This window comes from Miniopterus schreibersii (genome assembly GCF_964146895.1).
Source record: "Miniopterus schreibersii genome assembly, chromosome: 16".
NCBI classification, from domain to species: Eukaryota; Metazoa; Chordata; class Mammalia; order Chiroptera; family Miniopteridae; genus Miniopterus; species Miniopterus schreibersii.
Window position 1 is genome coordinate 20,923,606 of NC_138116.1, and position 19,834 is coordinate 20,943,439.

The following is a 19,834-nucleotide window of genomic DNA, read 5'->3' on the forward strand; positions in this document are numbered from 1 at the left end:
TTCTCATCTAGCTGGGGAGACGAAGAGGGCCCAGGGGGCTGGGGATGCAGAGAACACCATGAGTGACCTGGCCTTGTCTAGTCTTCCCCTTCCAGCCCACCCCGGGGCCCCAGGGGCAGATACCACTCTAATGAGCTAAGGTCCATGGCAGGCATCAGTAATTATGACTTTATGGAAATATAGAAGGCTCTTACGCAAGTGCCTGACACACTTCCCGGCTGTGGCATCTGGGACAGCCAGGTCCCCAGGGGTTGGAGGAGGGCCCCTCCACCCCCTGCTGCCACCAACCTCAGGAGCTCAGGACACTGGCATAAAGCCACCCTCCCACTGCTTGTAGCATTGTCCCTAATACTCCCTGGGTGAGCTGTTTCCTCTCTGTGCGCCCCAGGCTCCCTGGAGGGGAACAAAATGGGCTCCAGTGTATGCAATCCCTCCCCTGCCCCTGCCAAGCCCAGGAGACGGTTCTTGTGTGATGGGGACAGTGGGGTTGGAGATGTCTCCCTCTCCTCCATGAAGAGAACAGGAAGATGTCCCCCTCTATTCTGTTTCTTTTTTCCTTGAGGCTGGGGACATGGGGCTGATGGGAGCCATGGTGGGGTGGGTCAGAGCCGCTGGCTGCCCCTCCCCAGGCCTTGTGCCAGTTTGCCCACCACCCATCTCCAATGCCTCTGATAGTGTCCCGAAGCCACTGCTTTCTTTCTCTAGTCCATTCCCCCTACCCATTCACAAAGCATCTGTTACCAAGGTAACAGCAATGCCATCACTTTGGGGTGAGAAGGGGGTGAAGCCCAGTGGACTGAGGGTGCTGTTAAGGGTTAGAATTTTGGAGAGATGAACACTGAGGGGCCCCAAACTATTAAAGGAGGATCCTTTTGCTGGAGAGGGGCTCTGGGCACAGACTGGGGTAGAGGCTGTTGCTGAGAGCTGGTGGGTAAGAGGGAAGATGAAGTCTAGAAGCAACTGGATCCTGGGTTAGAGGTGGGGGTGACTCTGGCTTAGCATGTGGGAGAAGCATGAAGGTGGTGATGCCAAAGAGATGTTGAGGCAGGGAGGGTGGGGCCTGCTTGTAACTCCTCCCTTGGGGTCCAGCTCTTAAACTCCTGGGGAGAGGTTTTCTTGGCTGGGAAAGTCTAGAGCCAGCTGAAGCAGCATGGGAGAGCCTGGGGCTGGCATGGGACCACACCGCCCCCTGCAGGCTGCACAGAATGCAACACGGGGTGTCCTGCAAGGAGGCGCCTTGTAGCCCAGCCTTTGAGGAGGGTCTACATTTGAGACTTCTAAACCATGATGTCCTTCTAAGTGCCTGGAGCGGTAACGAACATTGGGGAGTCTGATCCCTGCACTAGAGACCTTGCTGTGAATCCTGACCCAGAGAACGCAATGAGCAGACTTGGTGGTAGGGAGCCGTGGGGACAGGTTTGCTTCCAGCTGAGTTGACAGAGGCCATTGAGTGCACTGAGAGGTAGAAGGGCCAGAGTATTCTAGGCAGAGGGAACAGCCTGGGCAAAGGCACAGAGGTGTGAAACAGAACAGCTTGTTCTAGAAGCTGCAGGCAAACAAGAGAGAGGAGGAGTGGTGAGAGGGAAAGGCAGAAAAAGTGGACAAGTGGACTTGAATGTTGGGCCAGGAAGCTGAGTTTTCCTGTACAAGTGGCTTCTCAGACTCACTCACTGGAGCCCAGCTGAGCAATTCATCCGTGCCATGGAGGAGAGGGTGGGGATGGGGGAGAGAGGCAAAGTGGTTCACTCAGAACCTGAGAGGGTTTTAAAGACATCACTCTACATTAAATGTCTGTGCAAGTCTTGCATTTGACTCCAAGAATATCCATGGTGGTTTTCCTACCAAAAAGCTATTTTAAGCACTAATCATTGTGTGCACTGATGCCCTGGAAGAGGGGCCATGGTTACCAGGGGTTTCCACAACCCAGCTTGAGGACAGTGCTGAGAACGATGGGGGTTCTCCAAGGAGGGATACAGTCATCCCTGTGCCTTAGGGAGAGCCCTCTGGTTCCCAAGGGCAGCAAATGGAAACAGCCCGAGTGCTGGGCCCTTAGGGTCCTCTAGACAAAGGCTTCACTGTGGGGCGGACAGGAAGGAGTCCTGTGTCTCAGCCTGGGTGGACAGCAGGCATGCAGGGCAGTGAGGTGACTCAGGTTCCAGCCCACTTCTTGCTAGCTGATAACCTTGGACAAGGTGTGTTCCTCTGTTTTCTACTCTAATCGGGGAGCCTCTTGCCTCATAGGGTGGTTATAATGCACAATGGGACTGGGCTTTCTCCACTGGGGTTGTACACCGCTAAATCCTCAGGGCCAGCTGCTGCCCTTGCCTACAAGGCTTTTCCTCCTTCCTGAAGCTTCCACATGCTGCTCATCCCAAGGGGATTCCCAAGTCAAGCAGGACCCCTCTCATAGCTGCAGGTGATGAAACCACAAATCCTGTTTCCTGCCCCTGCCTCTCCATCCTTAGCCTCCCCTCCCCCCATCTATCAAACCTGCAGCAGCCCAGCCACTATCATTCATGCAACCCACCATCAGGGCTCACAGCCCAGGAGTGGGACAGAAAGCAATTTTCTTCCCATTTTGCAGCTGGAAAGGTGGAAGCTCAAAAAGGCCCAAGGTCACTGTGATCATCAGAATCCAGTTCCTGGGTCTGATACTTCTTTGGGAGTTGTTGAATGAATGAGAAATCCTTCCCCCATCCGCCCTTCTTTCTTTGGGGGAGAAGTAGACCTCTTTCTTCAGCTCTCCAGGTTGGAATGTTGCCTGGAGACTCATTTTAAAATTCTATACTAAATTTATCAGGTAGAGTGAGGCATAGGACAGTATTTAAGAACAGGGACTGTGACTCAGATGGCCTGGGTTCAAACTCTGGCTCTTTCTCCTCTTAGCTGTGTGACCTTGAGATAGCTACTTAACCTCTCTGAGCCTCAGTTTCCCTATTGTATTATGGAAAAAATAGCATCCTCCTCAGAAGGTAGATTGTTTGAAAAGCACTGAAGATCTGTTTATTTGATAAACAGACCCCCCAATACTTACTTATAAGTGTTATGGAAATAAACCTATAAGTGCTAAATAAATAAACCTACAATGTACTAGGGACTAGGGATACATAGAAAAAAGGACACCCACATTTACTGAGGGCTCAACTATTATCTCACTCAGTGTCACTCTAGCCCTATGAGGTAAAGGTTCTCATCATTCTGTTTTTATAGTTGCAGCATGAGGCTCAGAAAGGTTAAGTTACTTGCCCAAAGCCACACAGCTGCACTTGAACTCAGTCTATCTTGACAAAAACATACCCTTGACCTCAACACTAGCAAGCCTCTCTTAGTTCCTACCTTCAAGGGACTTCCACTCTGACGGGAGGAAAAAATGAGGCAAAGTACACAAAGGATACACTGCACATCAGGTGACTGCTCTGAAAGAACTTGGTGAAGGGCAGAGACAGGACATGGAGACTATAAGCGCCAACTGGCTGGGCCGCAGGAAGGTTTAAGAAGCAGGCAGTAAGTTTGACTCATGAACAGAGGGTGCCTTTCGAAGGTGAGACTTACCGGGCGGTGGGGAGTGTTGAGAGGGACTCCCAGGAATAAAGGATTGGGGGCTTAGAGCCAAGCCCATGCGTCGTCCAACTCTAGGGACGCTGCTTAGTGCAGTGCCCTTTGGAGCTGTGCACCCCAAATCCTCAGGGGCATTTTGCTGGGACGAGGGACCGTCTTTTGGGGGTAGGGACATTTGTGTGCACAGACACACAGGCCATATGGTATTGTCAGCTTCTTCTGTGTGTGCGTGCACATGTGTGCCTGTGCACAGTGTCTAAAAAATGGTGCTCTCATTTCTTCCATTTTAAAATCATTTTGCCTGGAACTCAGGACCTAGGCCTTTTGACTACCAACGTAGGGTGAGAAGAAGGTGCCCCCTGAGCCTTGGATAGGCAGGATTCCACCCACCCTATGCTGCAAGGAGGGAGGGCAGGAGAAAGGGAGGGGGGTAAGGGAGAGAGAGAGGGAGGGAGAGAGAGGCTGGTACATAGTAGGCACTCAGTAACATTTTGTTGAATGAATGAATGAATGAATGAATGATGCTTCTCCTCTCAGCCCTCTTTCTTTGAGGGAGGGACAGACCTCACTCTTTAACTCTCCAGGTTCAAATGTTGCCTGGGGATAGAAAGCAAAGCCAAACAAAAAGTTTTGATTAGAGGAGAAAAAGGACACTGAATTGTTATTTCTCAGCAATTTTTACAGATAAAAAGTTACTTCCTTGGCTTAAGAAATCCAAAAGTATATTATTAGGACCAGGTTATGCCATGGCCTAGAAAATGATAAGAGCATTTTAGGTGGGGAAAAATCCATTTTAAAAAATTGCAACCAAAAATTTGTCCCTGAAATTGTGTGTGTGTGGAAGTTTTGGGGACAGTCTTGTCTTTACTCTCCACAACTGGGGACACTGGGGTGGTCCTTGCTGGTGTCCCCCACCACCCCCAGGGAAGCTCTTGGGAATTAAACCGTGGAAAAAGTGCAGCGCCACAGAATTTCCATTAATCCTCACTGCCACACTGGGTGGGAGGGAGGCCTGGCTCCCATTCAGAAAGGTAAAGAGGGGGAGTCTGGGCCACGTCTCTGCCTTGTGGGGGCCTCACACCCCCAGGGCCTGAGACTCCTCTGAGAGTGGGGTGTCTGGGTCAGAAGTTTCCTAAGGCCTCTCTGGGCTTGAGGATGGGCTGTTCAAACCCTGATCTGTCGGCCCAGGGTGCACAGCAAAAGAGTGGGGTGGGCCTTCCCCCACGGCAGCCATGGCTCTGCGCTACCCCATGGTCGTGGCCTCAACAAAGGCCACAAGGTGACCAAAAACATGAGAGAGCTGAGGCACAGCTGCTGCTGCCTTGGGCACGTCACCAAGCACACCAAGTTTGTGCGGGACGCGATCCAGAGGTGTGTGGCTTTGCCCCTATGAGTGGCGTGCCATGGAGCTGCTCAAGGACAAGAGGACCCCAAAATTCATCAAGAAAAGGGTGGGGGCACACATTCGCACCAAGAAGAGAGGGGCTAAGTAATGTCCTTGTAGCCATGAGGAAGGCAGCAGCCAAGAAGGACTGAGTGAGCCTCATCCCAAGTGTAACAAAACCTGTTCAGAAACAAACAAACAAACAAACAAACAAACAAACAAACAAAAGAGTGACCAGGTTCCACTGCCTGGAGCCCAGCTGCTCTCCTTGGAGAGCGCCCATGGAAAACCAGGAACAGGCCCAGCAATATCTGGGTGGGGGCAGAGTGCAGAGGGGTGGAAGGAAGCAACAGCAGCCAGTAGAGGAGACATGGACTGGGGGGAAGTGGGGGATACAAGCAGCTTTGGAGGTGGAGGGTGGGTGAGAGGCAGGGGATTGGGTGCTGGAGTTGGAGTCCCACTCCCAAGACCTACTCTTGGGGATGTCCTCAAAGGGGGCCCACACCAGCCTCCACCTTTTCTACCTCCATCTGCAGGCTCACTTCCTCTGCCCTACACCCTGCTCCTCCCAGACCTGGGCCTAGGTGGCCAGGACCCCTCCCACTCTGCTCCCCTTCCTGGGATTTTGCTCTGTGCAATCTTGGAGGGCTCCATGGGGCCTCCTTGCCTTGATTCCACCTTTGGGCAATGCGTGGGCTCTCCAAGTCTTTGGGACCTCATCTTGGGATCTTGGGTACTTGGGTTTCTTTGGCCCCCCTGGCAGGCATGCTCCCATTCCCTTCTCCCTGCTTCCACTCTGTCTGGCTTTATGGCAGGAGAAAGCAGGTACAGCACCAAGGGCCAGGTACCTGGAGGCACCCTGCCGGCTATGGGAGGGGCACTTTGGTCTTCCCTCTCCCCAAGGCAGGCCCCTCGGAGTCACAAAGCCTGGAAAGCTAGGGTCACGTGAGCTCAGGCTATGTGTTTAGAGCCCTGTCTCCCTGCTCTCTGCAAGGCCCTGGTTTGTTTATACTAAACAGTAGTTGAGGGGTGGGGGGGGGGGGGAGGAGGGGGCTGGGGTTATCTGTGTACAGTGACAACAGGGGCTGAGCAAGGGGAAGAAAGCCCTCCCCCAGGCAGACCGTATTTGTCCATAAACACCGTCCACCCCATACCCCAGGGCAGGGGAGGGGCAAAAAAAACCTACTGGATTCGAATTCCTCTCCTTCTACTGCCCTGGGAGGGGTCACCCCCAGGCACGTCCCCCTCCTCCCCACAGGCAGGTTCTCCCTCCCAGCACCGCCCCCTGAGTTGTTTCCACAGCAAGCTAGACTATGTTCTGTAAACTCCAGTCCCCTAGCCAGGCAGCCGCAGCAAAAAGACAGGTGTCCTGCCATCGCTGCACTGCATGTTGGGGTCCAGGGAGAGGAGGGTGGGAGGCCAGCGGGGAGCAAAGACCCTTTGTAGGTGCGTGTGATGCTGCAGGTCTGCTTGTCCTGCTCCGGGGAGGAGTCAGGTTCCTCCCGTGGGGTCACGTGAGGGGTCTGAGCCTGAGGGTCTCCAGGATGTCACATGGCTCATGGATCTGTGGCCAGTCTTGAAGTCTAAGGGTGCCCCTCATTGTCCCCGGGCCTCTTGGGGAATGGTGGGGAGTGGGTGTCCGTCCATCCCCGTGACTTTGTTTTGCTGTGTCACATCTCCCCTTCAAGTTAATGATTGGTAGGGAGCCCTGGGGACGCCATTTCTTGATTTCCCCCAGCTGGGGCGCCTAATAGGTCCAGAATGTCTTAGAGCCCTGGGTGCTCAGCCAATCAGAGGCCCCGGGCCTCACCCCACCCTTTAGTGGGTTTGCTTCTGTATATAGAGGCTGAGGCCCTAGGTGGACGCCCAGTTGGTCCAGCCCAACCCAGTGCTGAGCTTTCTGTCACACACCTGGCCCTGCTTCCTTTCCAAGATGCTATTTTGGCACAACCAGCTGGAGCACCTGTGGCCCGGTCCCGGGGAACTGTACCCCGGGCCTCCAAGCAGCTTGCTCAGGTAAGAGCCAGATCTTCTTCCCCGGCCCCCAAGGAAGACCTTGGTCTGTGCTGTGGTGGACATGGGAGGGCCACCAGTTTCCAGTGGAGGGGGACTGGCTTCCCGCTCTTGGCTTCCTTTGAGGGTGAGGATGTGGTCTGTAGTGTAGTAGGTCTCGGGACCTCTCAAAACACCCTGACCACCGCCTATTCAGGACACTTTGGTTGGGCATTGACTTGGTATCAGGCAAGCTCTGAGGTTGCAAACAAGTAACTGATGCCAGATGTTTGTAGATGTTTGGTAGTATCTAGGATTTGCATTTTAATGGAGGCCTCCCAGGGGCCAGAGGAGTTAAGTGGGGGCCTCTCTGGCCTTGGCTGCTGTTGGGGTTCCTGCTACAGGAAACTGGAGGCTCCCTGGAGATAGGGCCTGGCAGGGAGAGTCAAAGCCCCATAGGGGATGGAGTGGACAGGGCGCAAAGCTGGCAGTGCCCTCCTCTTCCTGGCAGGGAGTCCCTGCCTTTGCCCTACCTGAAGCAGGAGGAGCTGCCCAACATCCCCAGCATGGAGCCTCCCTGCCCCGCATTCCAGTACGTGCTCTGCGCAGCCACCTCACCAGCCGTGAAGCAGCAGGAGGAGGCCCTCACCTACCTGAACCAGGGTACGACGGGCCTGGGAAGGAAAGGGGTTAGTGGGGCAGCAAGCCCTGGAGGCTGTGCCAGGGTGGGCAGGGGAGGCAGGCACCATCTCAGAATGGGGCTCACACATCCCCTTAATCTCTCCCAGGCCAGTCCTATGAGGTACAGATGCTCTGCAACTCCAAGCTGGGTGATGCCACCCAGTGGCCCCGGCTCCTGAAGGTGGGTGCATCCCCTCCCAGGTCTGGCAGAGGCTGGGTATGACTGTCCCTCTTGGCAGGAAGCCAATGTCATCACTGTGATGTCATTGTCACGTAGAACCCTCTCTGGTCCACCTTTTAATTTGACCTTCACAGTGGTGGGCAGGAATTGTGGAGGCAACAGGCACAGAGAGGTTAAGTATTTCTCAGGGAATGTTGCAGGTTCAATTCCCGGTCAGGGCACATATCTAGGCTGTGGGTTCCACCCCTGTCCCCGGGCGTGTAAGGGAGGCCACCCATCAATGTTTCTCTCTCATTGATGTTTCTCCCCACCCCCACCATTACTCTCTCTCTAAAATAAAAAAAAAAATTTTAAAAAAAGAAGGGAACATATCCTTGGGTGAAGATTTAAAAAAAGGTATTCATTTATTTCCCATTAATTGCCAGAAAGTGTTCTCTGAGCTAGGGATTCAGCAGTAAGAGACAGATGTAGTTCTTTTCCTCAGGGGGCTTGCATTCTACTGAGACAAACATGTAATTACATAAATTATATGCAATTACAAGTTGATTTACAAACTGCAAAGTGATAAGTGCTGCAGAGAGACTGCTAGCACCTCCCTTTTTAAAGCATGCCTGCGCCTTTCCCTTCCCCTCCTCTTCCCTCAGGCTCCTTACCTCCACCTTTCTTTCTCCTGAGCTCCAAGGGCCCTTCTTTTGCCTCTGTAACTGGTTTCCTGAGCCCACACGACCCAGCTGGCTCGCTTCTTTCTACCTCTGTGACTTTCTAAATAAACTTTTGCTTATAATTTTTTTAAAAAAGAGAGACTGGTAGAGTGACTAAGAGGGAGAAGGAATTAACTCCCCTATTTTACAGATGAGGGAACAGGCTCAGGTCTCTAAGGTCCTTCCTCAGTTGCACAGCATGTGAGTGGCAGGTGGGCATCTGGACACAGGCCTAGTGATTCTAAGTCCTATGCTCCCTGGGAAGGTGGGGGAGAGGGTGGGATGGTTGGCCTACTCCAGATGTGGGAACTGGCTCCCAAATGCCCAGGAACCCTCTGAGGTATTCGCCGCACCCTCCTGTGCCCGCAGAGTGTGGTGCGTGTGGTGTTTCATGACCGGCGCCTGCAGTACACGGAGCAGCAGCAGCTGGATGGGTGGAGATGGAGCCGGCCTGGGGACCGCATCCTGGACATCGGTGAATGGGGAGGGACCAGGGACCCTTTAGGGCCACTGTCTGTCTTGAAAGCCCTTATGGATGGGGAGGGCTGAGCCTTGCTCCCTGCTTGCAGATGTGCCATTGTCTGTGGGGGTGATAGAACCCCAGGTGCTCCCCTCACAGCTTAACACAGTGGAGTTTCATTGGGACCCGACCAAGAGGACCTCCCTCTTCCTCCAGGTGAGTCTGAAACTGGGAAAGGAAGGTAAGTTTAGTTGGGGGTAAGAGGACAGTAAAAGGAAATCACTTCCAGAAAACATCTTGAGGAAAAAATATGGATAAAGGTTTATGGAATCTCACCAGAGGGCAAGACTTGTTAAACATTAAAGCAATGGAAGAAACTACAACACAGGAGTTAGCTTCATGGAAAGTCATGGTCTGCAATACCCAGGCAAAGTTAAAAGGAGACGCCAAATGGGAAAAATATTTGCTGATGTGTTATGTCCTTAATGTATAAAAAGTTCTCATTTATCAATAAGAAAAAATAGATGAACAGGCAGAGGATGTAAGTAGACAATCGATTGATTGAGTTCAGAGAGAGGAAGGGAGAGGGAAAGAGAGATAGAAACATCAATGATGAGAGGGAGTCATTGATTGGCTGCCTCCTGCACCCCCCTACTGGGGATCGAGCCCACAACCCGGGCATATGCCCTGACTGGGAATTGAGCCCTGACCTGGTTCTTGGGTCAATGCTCAACCACTGAGCCACGCTGGCCAGGCTATAAGTAGACAATTTTTATAGGGATACTAAATGTAGACAAGCCAACCTCATAAAATGCTAATTAAAATTTTATATATATCATGGGGAAGTAAAGTACAGCATAGGGAATATAATCAATAATATTATAACAACTATGTTATAGTTGGTGCCAGGTGGGTACTTAAATTATTGTAAATTATATAATTAACCACTATACTGTACACCCCAAACCAATATAAAATAGTATTGAATGTTAACTGTAATTGAAAAATAAAATTTAAAAAATGTTTCATATATATATATATATATAATGTCAAAGACTCAAAAAAACTATTATTGGTAAAGTTGGGGAACAGACACTCTCATACCTGAAAATGCAGACTGGTGCATTTATTCTGTAGAGATGGTAACACTTGAGCAAAATTTATTAAATTTAATGTCCATACTTTTTACCCAGTAGTTCCACTTCAAGAAATTTATCCTATAAAAGACTGTAAATAATAAAAATGCCCATGGGAAGGGGATTGACTTTAAATAAGTTTCAGTACAGGCTTGCAATGGAAATTGTGTACCCATCGAAGTGAGATCTCAGAAATACTTCATGACAAGAAAAACTGCTTTCCTTTAAGTAAAGAATAGGCAGAATACAAACTTGTATTTTAAGTTTAATTTCTATTTTGTAAGAAAATGTGTGTGTATATACAAGGTTCCCCCCCTACCCCCCTTTTTCTTGCCCAGAGAAAAAATAGGAAGAGACAATACTTGAATGTCAACAGTGTATCTCTGAGAGGTGCAGTAATGGAAGATGCCTGTATTCTGTATTTTTTCATTGTTCCCCACATTTTGTATGTTGAATAGATTTCCCTTTATAATCAAACAATATAACCAAAAGTCACCGGTAAGTCCCTTTTTGGAGCGCCCACCATGGTCTAAGCACCTGGACTAGGAGTCAGGCAGATGTGGCTCAGTTTCAGTTCCATCACTCCCTAGCAAGCGCCTTGCCCAGGTCACGTAATCTCTGGGAACCTTAGTTTCCCCACCTGCAAAGTTAGACCCTAAAACTGTTCTTCACAGGACTGTGGGAGGGCTATAGTGGGCAGTGGGTGTGAACAGCGGGCAAGACCCCAGTCGCCCTTGGAATCCTGGTTCCAATAGGAAAGCAAAGGCTGCAGGCCATGCGAGGGGTGCAGGTCAGGGGCACTTCCTGGAGTAAACGGCTAGATTTAGCAAAAACAAAAACAAAACAAGGACACTCAGTTAAATTTGAATTAAAATTTTTTTTTAATCTTCACCCGAGGATATATTGATTTTAGACAGAAAGGGAGCAAGCGTGAGAGAGGGATGTGAAAGAGAAACATGGGTTGTCTCCTGTACATGCCCAGAACGGGGATGGAACCCGAAACCTAGTAATGTGCCCTGACTGGGAATCGAACCCCCAGCCTTTGGGTGTATGGGACAATGCTCCAACTGACTAAGCCACCCAGCCAGGGCTAAATTTGAATTTTAGATAAAGACTTTTTTTAGAATAAGTATATCTTATGCAACACTGGCACATACCTATACTAAAATATTATTTGTTGTTTACCTGAAATGCAAATTTAACTGGGCATCCTCTATTTTACCTGGCACCCCACCCTGGAATGGGATGTCTTGGCTCAGACGGGAGCAGCGAGAGCTTTCCAGGTCTCCACCTGGACTCCAGGGAGGACTCTGCGGGTGTGCTGCGGCCTCGGCTGCAGGTTCAGGAGGCGTTAGCGTGCAGCTCAGCACTAAGGCTTGACTTGATGATTTAAGATGCTCGAAAGCCAGGGTCAGGAACTTCGCTTCTCATCCCATAACCACTTGGGGAGCCACTGAAGGATTCTGAACAAGGGAAAGAACCTGATCCAGTTACACCTTAAGAACAGGCGTTGCTGACAGTGACAAGCAGGCAACAGGTTTTAGTGGAATCCCCCTAGAACGCAGGTTCTGGAGTCACACTGCCTCCTCTTTGCTGCTGCTCCATCTCAGGTTCACTGCATCAGCACCGAGTTCACTCCTCGGAAAAAAGGCGGAGAGAAAGGCGTTCCCTTCCGCCTCCAGATTGACACGTTCAAGCCCAGTGACAAGGAGCTTCCACCCGAACACCTGCATTCAGCTGGCTGCCTCATCAAGGTATTCAAGGTACAGGCAGCCCAGGTCCCCCTCCCACCCCCTCCCACCCCCTCTCAGGGCTTGTGGCCCTGCTGCGCTGGCTGTGTGGATTCCGGCCCTGCTTCGCAGTGCACCTCAGTCTGCAGTCCCGTCCCGTCTCTGGAACTCTTTCCTTCTCTGTGCACAGAGGAATGGGCTCTTTCTTAGAGCTCCTTCTGTAATGAAAGGTGTGCACATAAAGAGGAGGCCTCTGATATTTCCATGTCTCCCTCTTGTAGCCCAAAGGAGCTGACCGGAAACTGAAGACTGACCGGGAGAAGATTGAGAAACAGCCCCTGCATGAGCGAGACAAGTATCAGACTGCCTGCGAGAGCACGGTCTTTGTGGAGGTGTGTGTTGGGGTGGCAGGGATGGGAAAGGAGGTTTGGAGAAAAGATCCTCATTGTACACCTAGGGAAACTGGGCCTCAAGGGCTGCGGCTGCTCCAGGATGATCACAGCCCCCTAGTGATTCCACCTGCAAAGACAAATTGCACCATCTGTTGTTCAAGACTCCAGGAGCTGACACCTTCCAGGCTCCCTCTCCTGTGCCTGCTATCGCTGCCACCCCGCTTCTGCTCCCTCTGCCTGGAGCACCTCCTTTCCTGCTGCTGTTTCTGGTTAGCTCCTCCAGGAAGCCGGCCCCAACTCCCCCAGCAGAACCTGCAGGCTAGTGTGCTCTTTTTCTTTGTGTCAAAACTTAATCTGCTTGTCAGGGACTGTAGGGCAGGGACCAACTCTGGCCCAAGGCAGGTCCTTTGTCAGCTCTTAATAGACAGATGGATGTGAGGGACAGCCACCACTGCCCATGGACTGTCCATACCGATGCTGCTGTTTGCCCGCAGTGTTCACCGTGGCCAGAGCCCAGCGCAGAGCCTTACCCGCCTCTCAGCCCTCTGGCTCTGACCTCCCCCCACTCCTGCAAGCTCCTGTCCCCAGAGAGGTGAGTGGGGATGAGCACCTCCTAGCAGCCCTTTGGGGTGAGAGTGCAGAGTAAAGCCCCTCAGCCCAGGCGTGGGGGGAGGGGTGGGGTTGAGAGGTGCCTTGAGGCAGGGGAGGCCTGGGAAGGGTGGGTGGGGCAGGAGACTGGCTGCCTGCTCCGCAGAGTCCTAGACTCTCTGCTCCCCCACAGGCTCTGCTGCTCACCACCATTCATCTTAGACACCTTGGGGGGCAACCCAGCTGAAGTGAGTCTTTCCTTTCCAACCCCCATCCACTATCCCAAAGCCTTCTCAGCCGCCTTCATCTCAGGCTCCAGAATAAGGTGGCCCTGCCCCCTGGTGGACAGATGTGGTATGGCCACAGGTCACAAAACTTCCTGATCCACGGGGCACTTCCCACAGCTGAATGAGCCTCCCTCTCAGACTTGGGGTCCCCAAGGGCAGGGGCTGTTTCTCCTCCCCCCCTTTTCAGAGTCCATGGGTCCATGGAGTCACCTGGACCTCCCTCTTTTATGCCTCAGGATCTGAACCCTGGAGCCTCCATCCTAGAGACGCAGCAGTGGCTGCATCGGCACCGGTTCTCCAGCTACTGCAGGATACTAGCCAATTTCACTGGTGAGGCTGGGATCCTGCAGGGACCCCTCTGTAGGGGAATGAGGGTGGGACACTCAGCAGGAAGCCTGCCTCTGTCCTGACTTTTGTGTTCCCTTCAACTAACTTTTATTTAGGACTAAGAGTTGTGCTATTATCCTATGTAATTTATACACTACCCCTCTCAAAGGCTCAGAGAGGTTAAATAATTTGCCTAAGGATTCACAGCTAGCAAGTGGCAGAGCTGGGATTTGAATCCAAGTCTGACTCTCTGGATATCCTAGGGCTACCTGTAGACTAATGTTGGACTGTGTCCCTTGCCATCCTTGATCCCAGGCCTCTTCCCCCAATCTGGCCCTGTCTGCCTCTGCAGGCACTGATCTGCTGAAGCTCACCCGGCAAGACCTTATCCAGATCTGCGGGGCTGCCGACGGGATCCGCCTTTTCAATACTCTTAAAGCCAGGTAGGTGCTGGGCACTGCCAACCGGTGTCTCCTTCCCACTGTAGTGCCACCTACCTGTTCAGCTAGCAGTCGTGTTTCATAGATGTTCAAGTTGAGAGGCACTTTAAAGGCCACTTTTCCCACTTTACAGAGGAAGAAACTTTGACCCTAAAAGGACACTGGCCTGCCTGAGGGTCACAGAGGCAGCTGGCAGGGCTGGACTAAAAAGCTAGGGTCTTTTTGTGGTCATTCCATTGGCAACACTCAATTTTGGGGGAAGAGTTAGATTTTTCTCATCTTCTCTCCCCCAGAATCCAGCATTCATTAAATGCTTAAGAAATGCTTGGTGATGTCTCTCCCTGGAGACCTGGGAGGAGACAGGCTCTCTCCCTGGGATGGGGGCTGTTAGTTCAGGTGTGAAGGGCTGATACATAGACTGTTTTCCTGGCGCAGACCCATCCGTCACCGGCTGACTTTATATGTGGCTCAGGAGGCCTCTAGGCAAGAGAACGAGGTTCCTAAGACCCCTGAATCAGGTGAGGTTCGGGCCTCTCTCCCCACAAGAACTTCAGGTGCGGCTGCATAACCTCTTCTGATCTGGGGAGAGGCTGATGCTCTGCCGTTCCTGGGGCCCAGGATGTCCTCGTTAGCACTCCCCTGCTTCCACGACCAGATTAGTCCTCTTCTTCCAGGAAGTCTCCTCCACGTTCTCTCCCTAACCCCACCTGACTGATGGATCATTCTACTAGTATGTGGGATTAGAACATTATAATCTTGTTATTGTACTTGGGGTTCAGTCATTCATATGTAGATGCCCCATCTCTTTCAACTAGGCGCTCCCCTCAGCCTGCAGCCTCCCTCAAGATGAGGAACAGCAGGTGAAGACTAGGTGGATTTATAAGCCTTTTCCCTCCTTTACTCTCTCCCCTCACACCCACTGCTCCATGAGGCTGTCACCATGCCCTCTCATCTGCCTGGTATCTGGGGCTCCCTCTTGAACCCCCTCCCCACTGACCCCCTGCCCCTGTGCTGCCCACACCCCAGGCTTTTACCAGGAGATTTCTCTGGATGAACTCAGTGCTGTTGAGCTGATGGGGAAACTGGCAGAGCTCGTGGCCCTCCCAGTCAATCAGATCCGCCGCCTCTTCCACCAGGGCCCTGGGGGCATCCTCATTCTCCTCAGCGACCAGGTACAGCTGCGGTGGTTCCCTACAAGGCTTCACGAAGGCCTGGATCACTCCTTTCCCTCTCCCTACCTACCTCGGATTATTCCATTTGGCTGCAAGAACTTTATTGTCTTAGTGACCCTTTCTCCTTTGCAGGTGGTTCAGAATTTTAAGGACGAATCATACTTTGTGGCTGTGGTGAAGAAAGGTAGGGGTTTTAGAGGGAGATGTCAGCTGGTGCCAAAGGGGCAGAGATTCATATAGCTAAAAGATAGCTATTTACTGCTCAGGAAAAATGTGACTAAATAAATGCATTCTCATGAGGGGGAAAAATTCCAGTTTCTCTGTTAGGGAGTTTATTACAAAGGAAGGTAAGGCCCCTCCCTCTTCTGCCCTACCCAACCTGCAACAATCATATGCAGCAGGAGGGCAGGTGCTTGCTGACTAGTCAGCTGGTAGTTCTGGTGATTTTGATGCCAGCCCTCTGTCCCTGCTGTGATACTACAGTACACAGGGAGGCTTCCTAAAAAGGTGGACTGGAGGTGAGGGCGGAACACCCGGGTGTGGCAGATGCACTGCAGCCACTCAGCTTTGGGAATGTGTTGTAGTGGTGGTTGGGGGCCAGCCTCACCCCACTGGTGCTCTTTTTACTGCTTTCAGTGCAGAATCCAGATGGCTACTACCTGGTTCTGACCTAGGCCCAGGGATACCCTGCTGCAAGAGGAAACTGATGCCAGCCTGATTCTCCAGGGCCGTGTTCACCAGAAAATCCTCGTTGCTTCCCCAGGCTCACATTTCTTTTTGCTCAGCAAGTTGGTGGAACTGGGACACAGTTTCCCAAGATGAGCTAAGCTGACCAAGCCTGTGAGGCAAAAAACCTGGCAATATGGATGAGCTTTTACCCCAACCAGTGTTGCTGAACAACCAGTGAATTAATGTTTAAAATTTTACTCGCCTTCTTTTGCAAATTAATTTTAAAAGGTATATATACTTAATGCTTGTTCAATTTTCTTGGTGGTATGGTCCTCTTGGAGAAATGTCCTCTGCCTAAACTATAGACTAGGACAAAGGATAGAGTCTGGAACAGAGGAATGTATAAATCTGGCTGGATTAAATTTTTTCTTTCCAATTAGTTTGGGCAACTATTCACTACAGCCTCCAAAAGACCATTCAACTATCAACTCACCATGCTTATTTAAACTGCAGTTCTAGAGATTTGAGAAATACCATGGCTATTCTTGAACATTGAGGCCATGGGGTTTTATTTTTTTTTTAAATGTAGTTGAATTTATTAATCTTTTAATTTTTAGGTCTTCAGAGGTCTTTCCCTATATTAAGGTAATAAATATAAATAAACCCTTTCAAAGTTAAATTTTGCATTTCACTATTAGGTCTGTAACCCACCTGAAACTGATTTTTGGGTGTATATTTCTCCTTGTAGAAAACCAATTTTATATTAAGTGCATTTTTAAAGAGTGATACTTCCCTGTATCTTATTCTGCTTATTTTTTCATTCCTTTCCCTCAAAATTTTATCATAAAAAATTTCAAACATACTGAAAAAGGAAAACCCATATGCATGGAGTGGAAAACAGGCCAAGGCACTCTGCTTAATTCCTTATTAATCATTTACCTCAGTTATCATTTACTGGTCATCTTTGGTGAGTCTTTAACCAGGTGGCTTCTGACTAGGGATGGTGGGAATGGGGAAGGCTCTGAATACTGGCTGAATTGTCCTTGGATAGATGTCACTCTCTCTCTCTGGAATCAATAAAGAAACATATCTTCAGGTGAGGATTAAAAAAAAAAAAAAAAAGGAATGGATGGGGAAGAGGTCTGCTTTTCCTTGAAGACCTAGAAAATGCCTCCTTCAACATTCAGGGCTGATCCAATATGGACAACTGAGTAGGCACCTGCTTGTACCCCTGTAACCCTGTTGTCCTTACCCAGATGACCAATCTAGACCAGGCCTTTACCCCATGCAGGATGAGTGGATTTCAAGTGGGGCCTATGAGTCCACATGGCTCCCCGAGGGTGTTTCATGGCAGGATAGATACCTGAGATTTAAAATTAGGTTGCAGATTTGGCTCCACTGCTCATCTCCACCAAAAGGACAGGGACCCCCATTCATTAACCTTTGTGTCTCTCTCAACCTAGGAGCCTCTAGCACAGACCAGACACTGAAATATTTGCTGAAATGAATAAAACAGGTAACGTGAGCATTTACAATGTACCATTATTACCTCTTCTAATCTTCACAACTCTAAAGTACTGTTAACCCCACTTCAACAATGAAGATGAGACAGAGGGTCATTTGGGTAGAAATCAGGCAATCTAACTTGGGAGCTTGTATTTAACCATTACACTGCTCCATCTCCACTCCTTCCTAGATGAGGTAAGGGCAACGCTCTGCACAAGTAAAGGACTCAGGTTGAATTGTTACTGTCAAATTAAGATGACAATTTTTAGAAACTCTGATTTATAATAGGCCTTCTGTTTTTCTTAGAGACAAGTGGAGTTTGGGATATTACAGAAAGGCTACTAAAAAGGTATTAAATAAAGGTCACTAGTTAAATGATATTTAAAAATATAAGGATGCCAAAAAGAAGCCCCTTCACTCCGTTTCAGGAGCCTTGGCAGTTCTAGGGTTCAAGAAAGTAAAGAATCACAGCTCCAAGTCAGGCTATTTCCGCAGCAAAATGAAAAGTCTTCACAGCTTATTTCCTTTAATTACATCATAAAACAAAATTAGAACATACAGGAAACAGTAATAGTTACATAACAATTTACTTTATATATTTATATATAAAAAACATTTCTTTTTAGTCCAAAGATTTTAAAGCAAAAGGAATCCTCTACTGCCACCTTGGATTTTACTTATTTTAAATAACCCTCCCTCCCCCCCCCACCCCACTTCCCCCCCACCCCCCAATCTCAAGCGCTGATAGTGGGTGGAAACATAGTCACTTGGATAGCAAATGGAACCTGGTGTCAAGTCACCACGTGGGGAACTGTCGGTCCCAGGGACTGGCTAAGCTTTGGGCAGTCCTGGTGGAGAAACAGTAAGCAGCAGCTCCCACACACTGAAGCACTCCAGGGTAGGCCAGAAGGCTGGGGAAGGCTTAGGCCAGATAGCAATGTTTGGGATCAGACCCTGCCAGTCAACCATCCTCTGTATTTTACCCCCTCAAAGACTGGGGTCAGAAGGGGGCCGCTGGTACAGGGATGAAAGAGCCTGATTTGAAGATAAAAATTTCTCCCACAGCACCATTTACCCATCCATCTCTGTCCCCAAGCAGAGTTTGACGGGCAGGGGTAGTCCTCACAGTTCTCTGAGCTCTGCACAGGCCGCATTTCTCAGGTCTGTGCTCTCAGGGTCACTGGAAGGTGGGCAAAGGTGAGGAGAGCAGTTGGGAAATGCCCAAGGCAGGTTACTTGGAAATGATTCCTGGGAGGAAAAATGAGGTGGCCAGAGTGGGAGGCATCTGAAGGTTGAGTCATAAAACAGGAATGGAGAAAGGCAAAATTAAGAAGTAAGCCTCAGTATGGGCAGCCACAGAGCCTCAGGGGCCAGCTCTAAGAGCTGCAGCATGGTGAGAAAAACACACAAGTAGCTTCTAATGAGCCCCATCCCACAGAGGTTGTAGAGGTTAGTGTGTAATTTGGGGGTAGGGTAAGGAGGGGAGTAAGAGAAGAAATCTCAGGCTCACCTCTTCCTGCACTTTTCAGAAATTAACAGTCATCAGAGAAGCACAGATAAATTATTCTTATGGGAAGAAGAAAACTGTTGTAAACCCAGGAAAGTAGCAGCAAAGGTTTCACTTATTACACATCGATTGTATAGCACTAGGAAAGAAAATCATTCAAGTCTTCAGGGAAAAGGGTAAATAATCAAACCATGCCAATTAGAGACTCCTTTTCAAGTTAGGGTTTTCTAAGACTTCAGGTTCTCATTCACTAGTGCCATAAAAAAAGAAAAACAAAATAGGGATAATGACTTCGGGTGCTGATGAGGGTTAGGCTAAGGTAAGAACCACATACATATGTGAGCAGCAGTGTGGTACAGGTCTGTACTAGTAAGGAACAGTAGAAAGAGACAATGACAAGCGAAACTTAGTGGGGCAACATTCTTCTTCCACTTTAATAAAAAAAGACATCACTTCAAAGATTTCCCTGGGTATGGCATATGTGTCTTGCCACCTCTCCCCTCCCACCTCTTCTTAGGGTGGGGATTTGCATTGCCTACCTGCTCTTGCCCTGGTGAACGCCATTGCCCAGAAGCAGCTGGGAAGCACTGGGTGTTCTTTCAGTGGTGCCAATCCCCATTGGATGACTGGTGAGGTGTGTGGAAAGCAGAAGCCCTCCTTGCCAGTAAGAAGGGCCTGGAGTTCATTAGATGGAAAGTAAATCTACTCACATGTGAAGCAGTTGTTTCTATATATTCAGGACAGATGCTTGTACCTGAAGCAAAGTACCCCAATTCCAGAACTGATTTTCTCCTTTACTTTGAATCTCCCCTACCATTTTCCCACCCCAATTCTTCAAAACAAGACACTGAAAAACAGAGAAAGTACACAGGGTCAATTGATACAGTTTTGGTTGCTCGTGGTTTTTTCGTAAGGGGCAGTGAACCACCCTGGCTAAGGAAGCACTGAGACTCAACACCTGGGAATCAAACTCTACCAAGGGCTTACTCAAAACACACAAAGCAGAGATGGAAGAAGTGCATTATGGAATTTCTCTTAACATCCCACATGTGAGCTTGCCCAACAAATTTCCTTCTGCTGAAAATTGAGTGTAACTCTCTCGGGCTGCAAATATTCAATCAGA

General features: G+C 49.8%; 1 protein-coding gene and 1 pseudogene across 3 annotated transcripts; both read left to right on the forward strand.

The window, feature by feature from the left end:
* Positions 1–4,790: 4,790 nt before the first annotated feature.
* Positions 4,791–5,094, forward strand: LOC308568600 (large ribosomal subunit protein eL36 pseudogene; annotated as a pseudogene). Its single transcript has one exon. The product of its transcript is annotated as a large ribosomal subunit protein eL36 pseudogene (transcript).
* Positions 5,095–6,815: 1,721 nt separating this feature from the next.
* LOC308569277 (transcription factor CP2-like protein 1) lies at positions 6,816–17,222 on the forward strand. 2 transcript variants are annotated; one of them, XM_081162975.1, is made up of 15 exons: positions 6,816–6,958; positions 7,446–7,597; positions 7,723–7,796; positions 8,867–8,972; positions 9,067–9,173; positions 11,704–11,847; positions 12,105–12,215; positions 12,710–12,807; positions 12,997–13,051; positions 13,327–13,420; positions 13,770–13,860; positions 14,293–14,375; positions 14,884–15,029; positions 15,162–15,213; positions 15,666–17,222. In XM_081162975.1, the coding sequence occupies exons 1-15, from the start codon at positions 6,876–6,878 to the stop codon at positions 15,701–15,703; spliced, it is 1,434 nt and encodes a 477-aa protein (XP_081019101.1). In that variant the 5' UTR covers positions 6,816–6,875; the 3' UTR covers positions 15,704–17,222. The 2 variants fall into 2 exon arrangements, with proteins under 2 accessions (XP_081019101.1, XP_081019102.1); XM_081162976.1 differs by having other exon boundaries at positions 6,817–6,958; positions 11,704–11,856.
* The last annotated feature ends 2,612 nt before the right edge of the window (positions 17,223–19,834 follow it).